Source organism: Sceloporus undulatus, chromosome 6 (genome assembly GCF_019175285.1).
Source record: "Sceloporus undulatus isolate JIND9_A2432 ecotype Alabama chromosome 6, SceUnd_v1.1, whole genome shotgun sequence".
Classification (NCBI taxonomy): Eukaryota; Metazoa; Chordata; class Lepidosauria; order Squamata; family Phrynosomatidae; genus Sceloporus; species Sceloporus undulatus.
In genome coordinates this window covers 121,113,855-121,133,569 of record NC_056527.1, presented here as the reverse complement: position 1 = coordinate 121,133,569, position 19,715 = coordinate 121,113,855, and the positions used below count along the sequence as shown (strand labels likewise).

At 44.1% G+C, this 19,715-nt stretch overlaps 1 protein-coding gene across 4 annotated transcripts in view; it reads right to left on the bottom strand.

Annotated features, from left to right (window-relative positions):
- Window positions 1-6: 6 nt before the first annotated feature.
- Window positions 7-19,715, bottom strand: part of AAK1 (AP2 associated kinase 1) — a 57,182-nt gene continuing 37,473 nt past the window's right edge. Inside the window, exons 18-22 of one of the 4 annotated variants that reach the window (XM_042471868.1) lie at window positions 18,513-18,614; window positions 15,873-15,974; window positions 14,954-15,064; window positions 13,091-13,195; window positions 7-4,940 (exon numbers count right to left, since the gene is read on the bottom strand). In XM_042471868.1, coding sequence (XP_042327802.1) covers window positions 3,835-4,940; window positions 13,091-13,195; window positions 14,954-15,064; window positions 15,873-15,974; window positions 18,513-18,614 — 1,526 coding nt within the window. In that variant the 3' untranslated portion in view covers window positions 7-3,834. Of the gene's footprint in view, window positions 4,941-9,658; window positions 11,930-13,090; window positions 13,196-14,953; window positions 15,065-15,872; window positions 15,975-18,512; window positions 18,615-19,715 lie in introns of those variants that run through there. The other 3 variants (XM_042471872.1, XM_042471870.1, XM_042471871.1) reach the window with 3 other exon arrangements.

Sequence of the window (19,715 nt, the reverse complement as noted above, 5' to 3'; positions counted from 1 at the left end):
GCCAAAAAGAAGGAAAAGATCATCCAGTTCTTTGGTGAGTATTGAATTTGCGTAAATCTGCCTAGGATCCCATTAAAATAAAAGGATTAATATTCACGCAGCATTGTATATAAACCAGTGACTACAGACAAAATTGTTACTGGGAAGAATGGGAGGCAAGTCGGAGGGTGAGAGGTCTCCATGGAAAGACAGAAAGTATTTGGGAGCGGAGGTTCATTTCTAAAATCATTTGAGAAACTGATGTTCTGAAGGCGTACAACTGCCTCTCCTGCACTGAGCAAATGTTAACTATAAGGTGTAACTACCAAGTTTCCTCATTGAGGTTTGAAGGCATCCTTTCCTACTAACTGTACTGGAGCAAAAGGCATGGAAACCCATCGGGATCTTGGTCCGTTAGATAAATATACATCAATGAAACTGGGTGCAATGCAAAGCTTAGGGAGGATGGTAGGATCTGCACAAGAGTAGTGCAATGTTTAAAGTAATAATAATATAATAATAGGATTAATAAGGTCATTTTAAGGAGTCTGCTCTTTCAACCCCATGGAAACTGCTGGCCTTCGTGGACGAAGCAACACTGCTATTGTTAAGAAAAGCACAGGAGTGTTAAACGTATTCACAGATTCAATACTGCATCTGTTTCAACCACAAAATCATCCCGTAATCTCATACCCTCCATTAAATGCAATGCCTTCTGTTGGGAGAAGGCAGCATCCATCCACCAAAAGCGGGGCTTGAATAGTTCCTACAGAAATACCAATGGAAACCATATATTGGCCACAAGTGGCTGCTATGCGCAGAGATCTTTAGGAAGAGCTGCCTGATTGGAAATTTCATTTAAACATCCATTCATTATTACCGAAGACATTGAACCATTTCTTAAGATTGTCTAAATCTGCTACCGATAAAAAAGAAAGGGAATGAATCTTTTCCTTTTGTCAGACAGTAATGACCACAATAATAAAGTAGACTTTCTTTCAGTTTTAGTGCTATCCTTACTTGCTTCTTGTCCTAATCCCATATTTCTGGGAACATGAGAAAACATTATATATATATATATATGGGATACACATGCCATGTTTTTCCAGGGAGTTTCTCTCTCTCTCTCCTTTCAGTTTCAAACACTGAAGTGAATGGAGTGATTCCTTCTTCCACGGAGTCCATTAAAAGCATTTCTTGAGCTTGGGATGGTGGCTTGGTACCTTCCTGCCCTCAAGGATGCTCTGCATATGGACATCATCCCCAACACAAGAAGGCAATTACTACAATACTCACAAAATGCACTCATTAACAAAAAAGGAATATTCAGCTTTGCGGAGTAATGTCCAACATTTCGTAACAGTTCAGAAGTGCCCAACTCCTGGCAGTGCCAGTTTCCTTACTGATTGTAACAGCGTCGTGAATTAGACTTGGAGAACCTATGTATTAAGAGCAAAAATGTCCCACCGACTTCAGAACCAACGGAGCCTCTATTCTCTGTGCCATTCCTATGGAACGGATCCTATTCACGAGAGACAGAGGCACCAAAACTGTCCCAACATGGCAGCCTGCGGCCAACCATTGAGTTCAATCCATATTGCAGCTCTGAATTTCACTCTGGAAGCAGTAATACTGCAGAGATTGTTTTGCATGTTCATCCATTTCTCAAACAGGATACTTTGGGGGGGTCAGGTTTCTGTTCCCAGTTTCACCCATTTCAAAGCAATTCTTCAAAGACAGGAAAGGAACATCCTGCTGTTTCTTAAAGGAGAGACTTCCTGATTTAATTTGTCAAAGAACCCACAACAATCCATTTTTAAAACGCAACAGATAAGCCATCATCTAGCATCCCTAAAGAAAGCAGAACGCCACAATGATGGCTTATTCAGCTTCCAGTTTCAAGCATGGAGGTCCCAATGTTTCTAGATAGCACATGCTTTCTGGGATTCCTCTTCTGCCCCAATTTTGAAAACTTCATAATGATTATAAAGGATAACAGGCTATTCTTTGCTCCTTCCTAGAAGGGCTATGCCAGCTGTATGCAAAGATAAAAATGGCTTTACGGCTTAAAACATTTCAAAAACGGGGGGAAATGGACATAGACCAGCATTTGCGTACATGAAGAGGTAGATGGAGTCCTGTTAGGAGATGCGCCTCGGCTGAGATTTCCCCATCGGTGACTCTCCAGCATCTCTCAAGAATTACAGTGCTTTCTTTTGCAAAATAAAAAAGAGTGGATCACCAGAGCTCCCAATATTTTGGAAGTATTGATCCTAGAACCAAGAGGAGATTGGCGATGGCAACGTGAACGGAGGGAGGGCCTTTTGCACATGCTTAGAGGCACTTCCAAGCTATAGCTTACAGAGCCTTGGACAGCTCAAGTGGATGCAGAGGAGACGCATCGCTCTTGTAAAGTGCTGAGCATTTGGGACGGCTCCCTCGGCGCAGAGCCATTTGGGGTCTTTCGTAAAGAAAAGGTCCCACCGTTTCCATTTCTACTCCTGGGTAAGAGTTATTGCAATCCCTGTGTTTTAAATTCCTGTAATATAAACAGGAATGTGTCCTTTGGACGAGAAGAGCCTTTTTAAGCATTGTCACGTTATAGGATGGGACTCGGTCGTCTTTGAAAGGACGATCGCACCCAAATTCTAGCCAGAAGCCAGGAAGGCAGATCCACAAAGTCATGTTTCAAAAATGCTCACAGATTTTTGCACAATACTAGCACTTTAAAAAAAACATCTCCCAAACATCTCACGGTATTCCTGACTTTTCCTTCCTGAAGCATCCATCCTGACTTTTCTCTGCTTACAAAAGCAAAGTTTGTTGGAAAGGACCACCAAGTGGAACCTGCCAACAATTTCCAAAAGTCTGAGGACTTTGGAGCAGATCTGATCATGCTAAAGAACCAACAAGAAGTCCTCGGATTCCTTCGCTATCAGCATCGCAAAGGTGCAAACAAAATGGATTCCTAGCCAGGGCTTGCCCCAAATGCATTAGTGTCTTGAGGGAGAAAAGCTTTAGGACATTCTGGTCTCCTAGCAAGAAGCAGGAGACCCGATCTAGCAGTTTTCTGATGCAAACCACATTGAAATGCACAGGTTCTGAGCAAGGAGATCCTGTGCTTAGGCCTGAACCCTACTGTTACTTCCTATTAAAGCAGATCCCAAATGATTATTGACCAATCCACAATTGATTCAATGGCTCTAGTTGGGAATAAGTGACAGGCTACAGGCCAAACACAGTTCTCCATTCATGGCAACTCAGACCATCCTGGTGGATTGGGCTCCAATCATAAATTTTCACCTAAAACGAGGTTTAAAACCACATAGATAGTAATTCTAGGCATTACAAAACAAAAGCAAAAAATCCACTTTGCAAAAGAAAACTTCTGTTTCAAACTGGCAGCTGCCAGTTCCAGAGTTAGATGTATTAGCATCAGCCAAAAAGGGATGCCTAGTTCGCTTCCCCTGCTTCTCTCTGGCTTTAAAAATTAACTCTTCTTCCCTCTGTTTTATAATTTATGTTTTCCCCTCCTGGCACATTACTGATCTCCTATATAAACTTTAGTGGATGCTAATATCAAGAGGCAATTAGTTCTAACTGGCTTAAATAATAACCCCAAAATGTTGGGGAGAAGTGAAAGAAGGAAGGAAAACATGAAAATGTTTCCATGGCCCAAAACCAATAACTTCATATGATTCAACTGAGTGTCACAGCAAGTGGAGATTTGAATATATATATATATACACACACATACAGTATATGGAGTGTATTCTGTTGTAATGGGGCTTGGCCAGGCCTTTACAAGGCAGCCTATGAAAACCCGTGCATCCCTTTGTTCCCAGTGGAAACCATTCATGGCTTCTGCTGCTTCCCCAGTTTGGAAGGAAAGGGTGCCGACGCAAACGGGTCAGAGCCGGGCAGCTCTTTAGTCCTGGAAGAAAGGGAGGTGATGGGAATGGACCCAGCGATGGCCTGCTTGTTGCTCTGAGACACCACTTTGTAAGCTGCGATGGGCTGCGCACTGGCGCACTGGCCAGCATCTGGGTCGTAATGGCGGGAGTATTTTGCTAGCGACTGCGGACGGAAGGGCTTGGCTGCCTTGGAGCCCAAGAGGACATCCTGGGGGAGGACATCATTGGGAATGCTGCCCAGGTCTCCAGAAGCATCTCTAGGAGGAAGGCTATCTGGATTGTCACTTGGTCTACTTTGGGGGACGTTGGATTGTTGAGCGAAAGAGGCTACCGAATACTGGCCCTGCAAGAGAAGGCAGTTTGGGGTCCCCGCTTCCAGGGTCTGGAATGTCGGACTGAATGCATACTGGCCGGCTCCCAGTACGGCCGGAGTACCCTTAGCACCTTGGTGGGACATGAGCTCTTCCTGGCTCTTCTTCTTTGTGAAGGGAGCCCTGAGGAAGACGTCTCCCTCATCCGGCAGCTTAGAAGAGACAGGGCTCTTGGAGACAAAGGGTGCTTTGGTGAAGATGTCTAAATCCTCATGGAAGGTTTTGGAGCTCCGGAAAGGAGCCGTCGCAAAGACGTCTGTCTCGCTGAAAGCCTCCATGGACTGCTGATGGAAAGCGTTGACCAGACCTTGCTCCGTCCCGCTCTTGGGAGGTGGCTGTGGGTTCAAGTCTTCTCGGGAGACGCTGTCCCTTTCTTGGCGTTGTGGGTTTGTCTTGCAGGTTTCCTCCTCCTCTTCCGAGTCCATCAGCAGAGGCCTGGATCCGCTGCAATCCAAGAGGTCTCCCTCGTGGTCGGTCCCTTCTCCCTCGCTGCTGTGGAAAGAGCTGTTACTTGAAGGACCGTCCCTCGACAAGAAGTCAGGTTCGCTTCGATGTCGGCTGTGTCCGTCCGGCGTCTCAAGCGGCTCTTTGTTCAACAGGAAGCAGTCGGCGGCGGATCCTCCTTGACTTTGCTCGGAGTTTACAACAAAGTAGATGGTTGGCTCTGCTGGCGGACCTACGAAGTACAAAAGAAGCGTGATCAACTTCTAGATCTCAAAACTTCCCCCCAGAAGAACTGAACTACGAATGAGTTAATGATGTTTGACTCAAAACCAGCAGCACACATGAAGGAGGAGGAGGAGGAAGAGGAGGAGGAAATCCACTTAAAATAACAAATAGAAATAAATAAAATAAAAATAATTATGCAGAAATGAAGCCAGGTATTTTACGGCAGACAGACTCCGAACACAACTCAGCACTTACTCACATTTCAGGACTCCACAAAATGTATGTTAGAAAGAGATGGAAGATGTTACAGATATACCACAAGCATTCAAGCCTCATTCAAGCCTTTGGATGTGATTGAAGGGAGGCAGGCAAGAGGCTCGAGAGAGCCACATGGCTGGCTACGCTGCACACCAATGGCACATGGCACACTATGTTTTCATTTGAAAGGAGGAAGAATAGACCCTTATGAGTTCAGCAGAAGAGCAGGTAGCACTGGGAAATGGCCTTGCCAGTTTCTGCTAAATGCTGATGGAGTGAACCCAAGCTAGAGAGAGAGATGTCTTCTCCTCTGAACCTCCCTGACTTAACTCCTAAAAACTTACATACCTATATAAACCTCATGGCCTATAGAAATGCTCAAGCACTCTCTTGGACTATGCAATAAAAAAAACTTGCATAGGGGAACCAATTTGCAAAGCTGAACATATGCAAAGAGACTTATTTCCCATCTGGGTTGGCCTTTCTCAGAATGGCAGATGCCAGCTGGAGGAGGCCAAAGCCTCAGGCCTGTTTGCTTTGGAGAGTTATTTTTAATGCAAGCTGCCACTGAGCATGGCTGCCCAATGCGCTATGTCAAAAGGCTGGACTATGCGGTCTTCCAGATGCTGGTGGACTGCAACTCCCAGCATTCCTCACTCTTGGTTATGTCATCTGAGGTTGATGGGAGCTGCAATCCAGCAACTTCTAGAAGGCTGCATGGCTCCCACGTATGCGAAGGTGCTGTCTGTCACTAAAAACAATGTTCCTGAAGAAGTGATCTATCACCCGCTTAAACTCATTTCTAATCCTTTGTCCACTTTTGCTTGCCATTAATGGTGGCATTTTCTATTTAAATCCCACGTTGCTTTAACACAACATTTGTTCTCAAATGTCTGATCCTCTGCGTGTTTTGGACTTCAGGTCCAAGAAACCTCAGCTAGTCAAAGATTCTGGGAGCTGAAACCCAAAACACCTGGGAAGCCAACTTTTGGATATTATTACAATACAAGAGATAGGGCACAGGGCACTGCCATCCAACCCCAAACCCACATAAGCTCACCCAAACTAACTAACCAAGGGATAGTCCTCCATGTTTGTTCAAAGCCACCCCAACTTTCTTTTGCAAATGAGTGGAAGAAGTGTATCTTGCTATCGCCTCACCAAAACAGCCAAGGGTTTTTGTTTTTTACAAACCCACCGCCACCCAATTTCCTTTGGACTTGGCCGGATGGACCACACATACATGGATCAGAACACAAGAGAGCTTACCTTGCAAGGAATAGGAGCAGGTTATCATGGCATTGGACTCATGTTAGCAAAAGGACAAGGAGAAAGGCACATGAAAACTAATGTATTGGAAAACCCAACCCCAAGGCTTCAGCACTTGCTACGACCCTCTTAAAAAACAGGGCAGACGATGGGCACTTCTTGCTCAGAGGAAGGACTGGGGAAAAAGCTATTATCTGAGCTAAAACAGGAGCTGCTGTTCCTGCTGAAAATGCTGGGTGTAGGAAAGCACTCTATAAGGTTCCTACCCAGTTCCTCTGGCATTCATTCAGAGCTTGGGGGATAAAATAGCTTCTTTTGGACTACAATTCACCAAGTTCCCCAACCAGCATGCTTTTCTAGCTCTGTTTCCCAAGCTCTGGGGCCATTTAATTTGTGTTCTATGTGCCTCTTCATTTGTGAAGAGATCCTAAACATGAATGCATACTTAATGCACACTTTGGGCTTCATGGGGATCTCAGGTTTTTGGGTAAGACTACCTGGGCCTGGTTTGGAAGTGGGGAGGGGGAACACTTCTATGCAATTCCTATCCATTTCTACACAAGCCACTTGCTTTTCAAGACACGAATCCCAGCCCTTGTTTCTCATGATCAAAGACAGTACACCAAAGGTAAGCATCAAAATGATTGTTTATTGAGGGACCTCGGATCCCAGAGTCAGTTTAGGGACATAAGAAAAGCACTGTTGGGTTAGCAAAGGAATAGCAAGCACAGTGTCCTGTTCCCAATCGGTTGGCCAGGAGAAGGATGCCAAAAGGACTGCATCCTCCGTTATCATTCTCCAGCAAATGGCGCAGACAGTGTCCTTCCTCTGGTCATGGAGCTGGTCATAGCCATCATGGTAAGTAGCCATTGATACTCCCATGAATTTGTCTTTCCCTCTTCCAGAGTTGTCCAAGATGAAGGACATCACTACATCTTCTTAGGGTGGCACAATTCAAAGATATAGCTGTATTAGTCTGGAAAATCAATCTGCAAAGGGATCTTTGTAGCATCTCTGAGACTAACTGAAAGAAAGAAGCTGGGAGCATGAGCTTTCCTAGACTTCAGCCTACTTAAATTGCTTACATGTTGTAAACCACTTAGGAACTACTGAGTGCTGTATGAAGTGGTATAGAAATGTAAATGCTATTTAACATGCATCTGAGGAAGTAGGCTCAAGTCTACAAAAGCTCAGGTTGCCAAATTCTTTCCTCCAAGGTGCTACAAGATCTTTTTGCATACTACATCTTCTGATAGTGAATGCCACAGTCCACTCTCCTGTGGTGGTTGAGTCCCACAATTTATGAGAGCCAGCGCAGTGCAGGGGTTTGCCTTTGCCTTCCTCTGAGGCTGAGAGAGTGTGACTTGCCCACGGTCACCCAATGGTTTCCACGGCCGAGCAAGAATTCAAACCCTGGTTTCCAGAGTTGTAGTCCAATGCTCAAACCCACTATACCAGACTGGCTCACTTGTTGTAGTAACACATGGAAATGCTGAGTGGTTCCAGTATCATTTACTTGAAGAGCTATAGCTTCTTGGTGCTTGCTCCCAAGCTTTGCAACTGCCTCCCCAAGGAGGCTAAGATGGCTTCCTCCTTCCTATCCTTTCACTGGCAAAACATACTGCTGGCTGGTCCACCTTGTCTTCCAGCTTGGCCAGCTTTGGCCTACTGACCTTAAACAGCGCATTGTTTTGCTGATTTTATCTCTTGACTTTTTGATGGACCTATTTCAAAGGGTTTTTAAATCTATGCATCTTTTAACGGAATACTAACATTAACGTTTTTATTGCGTCTTTACAGTCAGCCCTCCTTATCCATGGCATCAAGCATCCATGGCTTCAAAATACTAAAACAATATATAAATTTCAGAATGTAAACCTTGATTTTGCTATTTTATACAATGGGACACCATTTTGCTCTCCATTGAGCATCCATGGATTTTGGTATCCACAGGGGGTCCTGGAACCAAACCCCAGCGGATACCAAGGGTCCACTGTACTAACCAATGGATAACCCTCCATCCTGTCCACCCTTTCAAATGCATTTCTTTTAATTTTTGCAAGCTATCTTTGGGCCCCATGAAAGGGGAAAAGATCCAATATACATTTATTATTATTATTATTATTATTATTATTATTATTATTATTATTAGAAATGGTGGTAGCTGCAGAGATACAGTTGAGGACGGGGTTTTCTGCAGGAACAAGGAGTACATCTGTCTCCCTCTTATGAAGAAAGGATGTCAGCTAAGGGTTACTCCAAAATGTCATGTTGCTGGCATCGAAATATTACAACCATTTGCTGCCAGGGGCTTGGGGTCCCTTGACATTGGCAACCCAAGAGACCTTGGAGAGCCATCCCACAATTGTACCCCCCTGCAAAAATAACAACAATAAAATAAAATCCTATTTTTATCCATGTTTGATGGTGGAATAGGGGTCATATTCACCATGTTTTTGCCCTCCTTGGACCATTTTAAGCCCAGGAGTGGCCTTTCTTAAATAGGCAGTGACCCTCTCCTTGTCCTAAAATGACCTGCTCACCCCCAATAGGGTAAAATGCCCCCAAGGCCCCAGAAAGCATTTGGGGACATTTAATCCCAAATGTCCACATCTGGGGACCACATCTGGCCCACAGACCACATTTTGCCCACCTTTCTTGGGATGGTATCCCAAAATGTGTTGCAATCTAGTCTCACCCTGCCTAAGAGATGGTTTGCTAGCCTTGCAATAAAAACAACGGCCATTGACTGTAAAAACAAAATTGGAAAGTGGGTTGGGAAGAACGATCTACTTAATCCCCTTGGAGGTTATAAAAAAGAAGAAGAAGAAAAAAAAGGGGGGGGACATAACCATAGCCTTTGGAAACATCTTGCAAGAGGCTAAGAATATTAGTCATTCCCAGCATTTCAGTCTTGCGGTTTTATTAAAGACTCTGCTACATGTCATTTCAGTGACTTTTGGTCAATCCATAAACCTTGGTACAGGATAAATTTAATATATCTATATATCTTTCCTCCCACCACCTTATAATTTTTGTTTAGCCAGATGCACAAATAGTTTCTTGCAAAGAACAAAAAGAGCGCCCCGGTTTCTACTCACAGTTCTTTTAGTTAACAGCTCTGTCCTCAAAGTTAGCTCCGCAATTCTGCTTCCAGAACTCTTCAACAAGTTCAATTAAACTTAAAATGTTAAAACATTCTTTTTTAAAAGTACTTTAATTCACTGAAATGGTCTTTTTTTTGGTTTTTAATATACAGCAGATGGGTACTTTGTTTAAAAAAATCCATTCTTTCTTTTTTCTCCATATATTTTCAGTATCTGACTATACAATAACGTTCTATCTAAAGCTTTGCCCGCGTCATCCAGCACCAGCTGCCTGTGCTTCGGGAATCAAAAGTCAAAACAACCCTGGCTTCCCACCCGACCCAAACCCCCCGACCCACCCCCAAAAATATAAAGATCTATCAACAATTTCGCTAAGATCATTTCCATAGTTTTGTCATCATTAAATCAGGAAAAAAAGTGCAGCAGAAACACGCAAAAATGGACACATAATCACACGTAAGCAATACTTCTTCCGATCATAATGGCAACCGTAGAAAGATTCAGAGAGGACCGACAGGACGATTAAATTCTATTTACAGAATTTGTTAAGCTAAGTTTCAGGAAAGGAGAGATATTGGGTGGGATTCGTAGAGGGAAAGACTCGGGGGGCATCCTTTTTTGCAGGATTGGCTGATAACAATGGTCAATTTTAGCCATTCATACTTTCACACGTTGAGAAACTGCACCTTTAGGAAAAAAGGAAACCCTAATACAGCTACATACACATACACAAAGTTAGCAATAAGCTAATAGTTATTCCACTACGGAGTTAAGGGTAGTCCTTCCCTTCGGAGGGACATTCCCAAGAGAGAGAGAGAGAGAGACCGTTAAACTTTGGACTTGAAGATCAGAAGCCAAAATGAAAAACAAGTTTACTATATCCAGTAGTAGTTTGACAAAACTTGAGCATATCGAGGTGGAAACGAAAGGTTTAAAACCCATTCAGATACACTGAAAGCTGGAAAGCACTGAACTCTCAACAGGTCGACAAGGAGTGCATGCTGGTTCCACAAAGACCGGAGGAGAGCTAAATAAAGGGTACAGTCGTTTTTATGCCTATTGGGGAAAGGAGAGGAATGGCTCCAACCTCACCGTGTTTTGCACTATATTGCAGTTTACAAAGGGAGAGAGCGAAAAGCTCGAGAGGAGGAAAGGAAACCAACAAACCCCCCCAAAACCGCCTCGCCTTCGGGGGAAATCTGACATGTACATTAAATTTACACAATGCCTCTGCAGGAGAAATCGAGCAAATGCAACCCTCGCACATCCGCATCCGATGCCCAGCCGTTTCAATGCCCTCTTTCACCAAGAAAAAATAGGTCTTAGCCATGCTTCATTCGACATTATCATGATGTTTCACATCAATTGTTTGGGGTTTTTTGCATGGAATCCACAGCTTTAGTATTTTTTAATATATTCTTGTAAAAAAATTATTAGTATTATTATTTTCAAAGCACAGCCCATTCCTAAGCAGGTTGCAAAACAAAAAGCTAGGGAGTGCAATGTCCTCTTGTTAAAACCTTCCTCTACTTAGCAGTTCTCAAGCGCCGTTTTGGGCCAGAGGGATGCTGTTACTCAGAGTCCAGCCCTAAGCCTTCCTTACGGACCACCTTTCCCTCCCAAACACACACAACGTTGCACCGGAGAGAGACAACGCTAATTTATTTTCCCTGTCCTTTTACTTCTGGCTCTTCGATCAGGAAAAAAGGAAAGAGTTGGCATATTATTCTGTTAGCATTCTCAAGCCTAAGGCAAGGCAGGGCAGGTTGGCATTATTAGTTGTAGGCATTTCTAGCAAGGACCTTACACAGATTACATGTCACTTGTTTACAGTTACGATTTCAATGGATGGATGGGGGGCGAGGAAGGGGCAGAAACCCTTGGCGAAGGGGTCCACTGATGTTTTGGCTCCTTTAGAGAGAGGGCTAGTAGAGAGAAGGGTGCAAGGAGCTGTAGCAGACTGGGGTTTTTTTGTTGGGGGTGAAAGGAAGAGCGAGCAATGTCCCTGCCATGGAGGGAAACCATTTTGGGGATGGTAGGCTCTCCCCATTTGCAGTGTTGTTTGAAACAAAATAGAACAACCAGAAACACAAACCATCTGACAACTAAAAGTGGTCCGTGGGGAGGGGGCGGGAAGAAGGGGGCAGTTAACCAGAAAAAATAATATATATATATATATATATATTTATATTTATATATATTGATAATGATAACCACATTGGATTTAGGTACGTTACAGGAACCACCTCTGTGACTGAGTGAGACTGCTACAGGTCTATGAGCTGATCCACTAGCAGGAGAGACCTGGCTAGGTTGGGAAGGCTGGACTCAGAGCTTCCACTGCTGTTTCTAGAATGCCCACCTGAAAGTGCGAGAGATAGCAGGTTTTCAGTATTAAGCAAGAGACATCGGGAAGAAAAGGTTAGCGTTTTTCCAAAACAAAAATAAACTTTGTTTGTTAAAAAAACCTGAAATAAATAAATAAATAAATAAAAGATGTTCGACAAGCAAGCCAAAAGGAAGAGTGGAGCGAAGGTCGGGCGGGGAGAAAAATAGCCCAGGATCTATGCAGGGATTGTAAGAATGGCAGTGAGGAGGGAAACAAGGTTTGCTCAATGGTTTTAGCAACTCCAAAGAGGGATTTCAGCACCGCTCAGCTGCACCCTTTTGCAAACCTACGCCAGTTGGACCCAACAATGTATTTATAACATTGGATTTGACTGTTCAGATGAGGAGCGAGGGGAAGGCCCACAATTCCTCCTTAACTGATTTTCCTATCCTTCAGAATGGTTTAAAAACTTCCCTAAGAGTTATACAAAGTAAAGGAGGACGGTCTACCAAGTAAACCCTACTCTAGCCACGGAATGACAGATATTGGCCTCTTTTCCCAATGAAAGGGCAGATACTTCATCGCTACAAGGAACTCAAATCCTGGTCTCCAGAGTCATAGCCCATGCTGGCTCTTTTCCCCCTCAAGGGCACATACCCTAAAAGCAAGGCCAAATACCAATGTCATCTTCTCCCGTCCCTCTCAAAATGGCGAGAGGAAGTGATGGTGCACCATTTTGAGAGTGGCTGCAGAAGAAAACAGAGATATCAGGGGTCGGATGGGGTTTTGGGATATGGATAGGTATGGGGTGGGGTATTTTCAACACTTTCAATGTATGAGAAAGATGTAAATCTTGCACTGGAAGTCTAGGTACAAGTCCTCTGTGTAAAACAAATGACTCGTTGGGTCCTGATTATTGGTTATCCATCTTGGGGTCTGTCCAATTCTGCCATCGAGAGATTTGGAGCTGTTCACCTCTCCGCAAGTGGATTTGCATCCTTGTCACAAAAACAGGCAGGAATCAAAAGTAACTGAGTGCCGCCAAGACTAAGGAAGCTGGGAAAAACACAGAGCTCACATGCAGCACAGAGATATTTTGCAATGATCTGCAGTTTTAACTCTTGGGACTATAAGGCAGGCACACTACCCACTAAGCCACACTGCCTGGAAATCTCTTCCCTTTCGCCTGCTTACCTTGTGAATTTTTGGATATCAACACAGGGATGGGGTCAAACTCATCTTCTGCCACTTTTTCAGGGCCCTCCGGGACATCAAAGCCCGATATCAGGTTAGTATCTTCTGCAGCATTAAGGGAGGAAGGAAAGTAAAACAAGAAAGGGAGGGGAGCAAAAAAGATAGAACAGAGAAAGCTGGTTAGAAAAACCATCAGAGCAATGTTAGCTGCATCTGTTTTGTTGCAGGAGAAGGGATTGTTAAAGGGAGCTGGGGTTGTTAAAGAGGCAAAACAAAATGGATGGAAAGCCAAAAGAGGAAAGCAGGATATAAAAATGAAACCATAAATACAGAAATAAATGGACCGAAGGAGCAAAAGAGTTTGTGGGGGAGAGAAAACAGCCCAAACTGAACCAGGGATGCAGTGGTTAGTCTGTGTGTGTTGCTTGCCTTCAAGTCATTTCTGACTTAAGGTGACCCTAAAGCAAGCCTTTGTTGTTAAGTACCTTCCTTGACTCATGCGGATGAGACCTCTCCAAGACCATAAGCAAACCTATCACAGGGGTTTCTTGGCAAGTTTCTTCCGAGGGTGTTTGCCATCCTCTGAGGCTGAGAAAGTGTGACCAGTGGGTTTTCATGGCTGAGCAGGAATTTGAACCCTGCTCTCCAGAGCTATAGTCCCAACTCTCAAAGCAATAGTTAGTACCCTTCTTCTTAACCCAGACTTGCAAGAGGAACAAACTGGTGATGAGGAGAGCTACCATCCTGAATTCTCATCCAGGGTCCTCTCCTTTCTCTTCCTGCTGAGCCAGTGTTTTAATAATCACGCAATGCATATAGAAAGTGGATGATAAGTGCTAGTCTTTTGTGCCCAGGGCACTTGAAGGTGGGGAAATGCTTATAACATGGATCAAAAGGCCATGTTCTATATCCAGTCCCAACCCAAGAGTTTGCAAAAACAGGTCAGCCTTTTTGTCCTCTGGTTGCAAAGGAGGCTGAGCAAACAGTGACTTGCTCCCAACTCCCTTGTGAGAATGCAGAATGGACTTCCTGGCCACTAAAACTCTAGGCAGCCAAGCCAAGTGTTTTCATAGAAGAGGTGACTTCAGCTTGAATCCAAATCTTGTGTCAGTGGGGAGTCTGCTCAGGAATTCATCTTGAATTTTAAAGGAGCTATCCAAGACACTGGACTAATCTGGGGTTTGGGTCTTCATCATCATCCTTGGATAGTTCCTTTACAATTCAAGATGAAATCCTGAGCAGACTCCCCACTGACACAAGAGTCACCTTCCACATAACAATGGCAATAACAATAGCATTATTGGATGGAATCGAAATCACTGATGGTCCAAAGCGCTAGTTGGTAACATCCGTTAAGACTATGAAACTGATGATGATGATGACAATGATGATGGACATCTTACATTCTTTCCCAGCCTTGGGATTAAAGGTGGCTTCCATAAATTAAAATGGATATAGGACATGCAAAAGGGTATGCACTTTGCAGGAGCCTGGATTCACTTCCCAGGATACCTCACTAAGAAAATGCAGAAGAACCAGGAAATCCATAGAAGAGACTGAAGAAAGAAGATTCACTGAGGAAAGCAAAAGTTGTTTGGGATGAACTCTTGGTCTGGCACAGCAATGGTTGTTTCTTATGCTTCACTGCCAACAGAGGCAGCTTAGACACTTCAAACTCCAATGGCCCAGAAGCCCACCTCAGCTTTTAAGACTTCCTCACACCGCATGGGAAGATATGCAATGCATACACATACAGAGCATAGCTTTCCATACATTTCATTTTCAACCCTTTCCGCTTTCCATCCCCTCCCTCCCCATCCACATTCCTAACTGCAAAGAGACAAGCGAAAAGGACCGTCGTACCTTTGTGAGTTTGGGACGGCAGGGCTAAAGGCGCAAACTCGTCCAGAAGGTCAGCGGCAGGGTTAGAAAGCAGAGAGCAATCCAGCAGGGAGTCCTCTCCAGTGAGAGAGTCTGGTCCAAGCGGACAAGCGACAGACGCAGAAAACACCAGAGAGAAAAGCGGGTTAGCAAGAGGCCTCGGCCGGCCGTGGAGACCCTCAACCCATTCTCAGCCTTTGGTTGGCAAGTCATTTATGGCAGAGATAGACACGGCTGAAATGGGGCCAAAGTCTTGAAAAGGAGAGGAGCCCTCTGAACTAACTGATTTATCTCAGGCTTCATTGGTATTTTAAACTAAGATAAGTGCCCCATGCAAAAGCACCCACTAGATGTTAGCTCCTAGGATCCCTTCACCAGTTCCCCAAACCACCAACTTGCAATCTGTGAAGTGTAAATGCATCTGAATGGAAGAAATAATCCATCTTGACACCACTTTAACTGCTATGGCCCAAGGCTATGGAATTCTGGGAAGTGTAGTTTGTTGTAGCACCAGTTAAAGTGGTGTCAAGATGGATTATCTCTATCTTGTGGATGCAGCCTGTGTCAACATTGCATTATTATTTTTTTCCCTTTAAAATAAAAAATCTTTCCCCATCTCTTCAAACTCACCAGAAATTTTACATATTTAAGGGGGAGGGGAGCAGATTATATCCTAAGGAAGGAATTCCCAACTTTTTTGACTCGTGGAGCCCTAAGGACTCCATGGAGCAGAGACTGGGAACCGCTGTTCTAATGCATTTTCTAGTGAAGGTATATGATTCTTGCTTTATAGCAGACAGTCAGCAGAAAACCCAAAGCAAAGAAACAAGAGACAACGTCTTCACCGCCGACGCCTTTTATGCCGCGGCTGCCATTTTGAGCTGAAGGGCTCCTCACCAACCTGCTCTGTTTGAAGCCACAGAGTCTGTTTGCGAGGAGAGGCGCTGCTGGCCAGGGGCCTCGAGGCCCGGAATAAGACTCTCAGCCGTAAGGTCCGCTTTTCCTTTCCGAAGGCACAAAAGAACAGAGCAGAAGCCACAAGTTAGAGGGAAGGTTTAGCCCAGGGGGAAAGGAAGAGAAAGCCAAAGGATGAAGAAATGAAGTACAGCTGGCCCTCCACATTTGCAGCTTTGTTTGTTGCTTTTGCAGATGTGATATTTGCGGCTTGTGATTAACAGCAATATAGCAATAGCATGTACGTTTCTATACTGCTTATCAGTTAACTCAGCACTCTCTAAGCAGTTTACAATGTGTAAGATAATTGCCCCCAATAAGCTGGTTATTCATTTTCATGACTTACAAAAGGATGGAAGGCTGAGTCAGCCTTGGAGCCCTGGGATCGAACTCACAACCTTGCGTCTGCAGTAATGGCATTTAACCACTGCGCCACCAAGGTTCCTTAATATATTCTCTCTAGGAATCTTTAGGTCCTCTGCCAAAAGTTGGCCATAGAGTTGGTGATGGAGAACCTACATGTTCCCAGAGAAAACACTTCTCTAGGCATCTGTAGGTCCTCCAGAATGATTCTATGGTCAACATTTGGCAGATGTTGACCACAGAGTTGATCTGGAGGACCTGGAGATGAGAGGTGTTCTCTCATGCAAAAGAATAGTGGGTTTTTTAATTTGCATTTTCCCCACATTCACGGGGTTCCTGCACCACTAACCCCAGCAAATGTGGAGGGACCACTGTATAGACAGCCCAGGCTACATTTGGATTTCATCACATGAATTTCAGAATTGTATTCAACAAAACACAGATGATCTGGTAAGACACACAATCCATGGCACAGCCGGATCTGTGCAGCCCACAAACTGTTTTGGGATTTTCCATTTCCAGATGCAAACAGGGGTCCCTTTCACATGAAAATCTGAACTGATCAACAGCCCACAAAACTACAAATCCCAGAATTCCATCACATCGAGCCACGGCATTTAAAGCAGTGTCAATCTGCCTCATTTCAGCAGTGAAAATGCAGCCTAAGTTTCATTTAGCTGTTGTAAACCACCTTGTGTCCCAGATTGGGACAAAAGTGGGATGTTGTTGTTAGTAACAACAGCAGCATCTATAAAGTAACAAGGAGGGGACTGAGCTGTGATCCAAGTTTCCTACTTTTGACTTCTGTTGACTTCCTACCTGTCTTCACTATAAATATTATTATTATAAATATTACGTAATATAATTATTATTACTGATATTAAAAGCCTGTGATCTCTGGAAGCTTTTTAAACTTCTTGCTTCTCCTCCTTCAGCCTCAACTTAATATGCAAGATCAGGGGGAAAAAGCATTGCCTATCTTTTTTAGAGATGAATATGATGGCTGTTCTTTATTAATGCTGCTTACTTTGTTCTCTGTAAGTTTTGTGTACCGGTAATTGTCACATTTGCTTTCTTTTCCTCGTCCATTGCTTCTAGCGTTTGGGAAGGCAGCTAAAATCAATTTAAATACATTAAGTGAATAATAAGTCAGCTGGGAACAGCTATTAAACCACTGTTCACTGCAGGCACTCAAATGTAATTTTAATATGTAATTAAAAGCGTACAAGTGATTTTGGTGATATCGTCCTGAACAGAGAGGGGCCTGCGAGGGAGATGATCTTTGCTTCATTTTCCTGTTCGAAAGACAAAACACTCCACATAAACATGATCAAAATTTGAGTGTCGGTGCCCATCTGTGTGTTTGTTGTTTTGTAAGGAGGAGATATAGCCTTGCATTGGCTGCTATGTGCATCCTCTGGTCCTCCAGATGTTTTGGACATTCAGCTCCTAGGAACCTCAGCCAAGCATGGCCACTGGATAGGTTTGCTGGACGCTGAACCTCCAAAACATCCGGAGGGCCTGAGGCTAAGAGCCAGTGCTATAGGTCAGTGTTGTCGGACTGCAATTCAGATGAAGGGCAGGGATTACAGATTTATGGAGTGCCACATGGTCCTCATAACCAGTCATGGGTCTTAAAAGCCTTTACTTTCCACCGCTTTTAATAGGAATGGGGCAAAGCGCAACTATGGGGCCGTCTGGGTTTTGTGACCTCCTCTGCTCACATAAGGTAAATGGCCTCACCTAGATGCTTCCAAAAATTAGTGATTCATTCTTTTAGTCCGCTTGTTTTCATTTCATTTTATATTATTTTATTTTAATTGATATTCCAACCTTCTCCCTGCCCAGGAGCCAAGGTGGCACAGGCAGCGGCACTTGGTGACTTCCATGCCAGTAAGGTAGGTCCTTCAAAGGACAGGTTAAAACCTGCAGTGGATTCATTGCCCCCCTGACATGAGAGCCACCAGCCATCGTTGGTGAAATATGGAAAGGAATGTGGCAGCCTTCTACCATGGATCCCAAGGGCCCCAAGTTCAACATCCAATGGGTTTTTCCATGCCTTGATTTACAAAATCATGAAGTCCACCCATATAAATATCATGCAATGCTTCTCTCTTCCGACAGGCAGAGATTTGCATGTTACAACTGAAAAACATACAGCAAGGATGGGATGAGCATGCAAGACAGAAGAGCCCCGAGGAGGTGGCCTTCTGGGTTTTGTTACCATTCACAGCATCAGAGGTGCTACCGAAGGGATCGGCAAGAGGCAGGATATCGGGGAGCAGAAGTGCAGGCTCAGGAGATTTGAGGCCCTCAATCAGTTTTTCTGACAGGCAAAAGGGAAGGAGAAGGGAAAGAGGAGGAAGGGAGGAAGCAGAAAGGAAGAGCGTAAAACAAGAGGGGAAAAATAAACCACACATATCAAAGCAGAAGGCAAGTTGGTCAGCAAGGCTGACCGCTTCTCTAACAGCTAAGAAGGATTTGTATCAGGTATTTCTCATCCGTTTTGTGTACAGCTGATCCCTGTATCCATGGGGGATATGTTCTCAGACTTACCGTGGATAGAGAAAAGCATGGATAAGGGCGAATATTATATTTCTGCTAGAAATTGACCACAGAATTGTGCTGGAGGACCTCCAGGTGCCTAGAGAGGTGTTGTACTTAATCACATCCAGCGACGGATACAGAGCCTTTGGCTAAAGATATTATAACGTTTTTCCTTCATGCCTGTCATGCCTCATTTTCTTAAAATCTGAGCAAAGAACCAGTGGTAACTGGTGCCATCCACCGCAATGGGGCAGGTGACTCTGCTCCAAGTTTTAGTTCAAACTTTAAAAAGACCTTTGACCAAAGTGCTGAATTCTATTCACTGAACAGGTTCAACACCTTGGGAAAAAACATGAAAGAACCATGAAAGATCCAGGTTTCAGACTCAGGATGGATTCACTTGCTCCACTGACATAGTACTACAGAGGGGTCAGCTTGAGATATCCCTCTCTCGGGTAACTTTCCCACCGTTGACTGTTCGGAGGGACTTCAAAATGCAAAATACACCTTTTACCGAGCCAACAAAAAGCTGCAAAAGTACATCGCACTAGCTTTTGAAGCTTCACAGCTTCTTCATCAGGCAGAGAAGGAGAAGAACACAGAGGAGAAATAAGATTATGGTTCTAAACTAGGAGTAGATATCTGTAGGGCAGGACCCAATTCCCCCCCCCCCCATCCCACCATAAGGAAGTCTGACTTCCATTTCAAGAAGGACTGCAGAAGGAAACAGAAGCATTGGGGGACAATACAGTTTCTTTGCTGAAACGTTCAAGACCAGCACTCCACATGCTTCCTTGGTTAATTCACAAAAATGTTGCAAACCGGACCATGCTTAGTGTTAGCTACCCCACTAAGAGACAAATCAGGCATCTTGCTATAG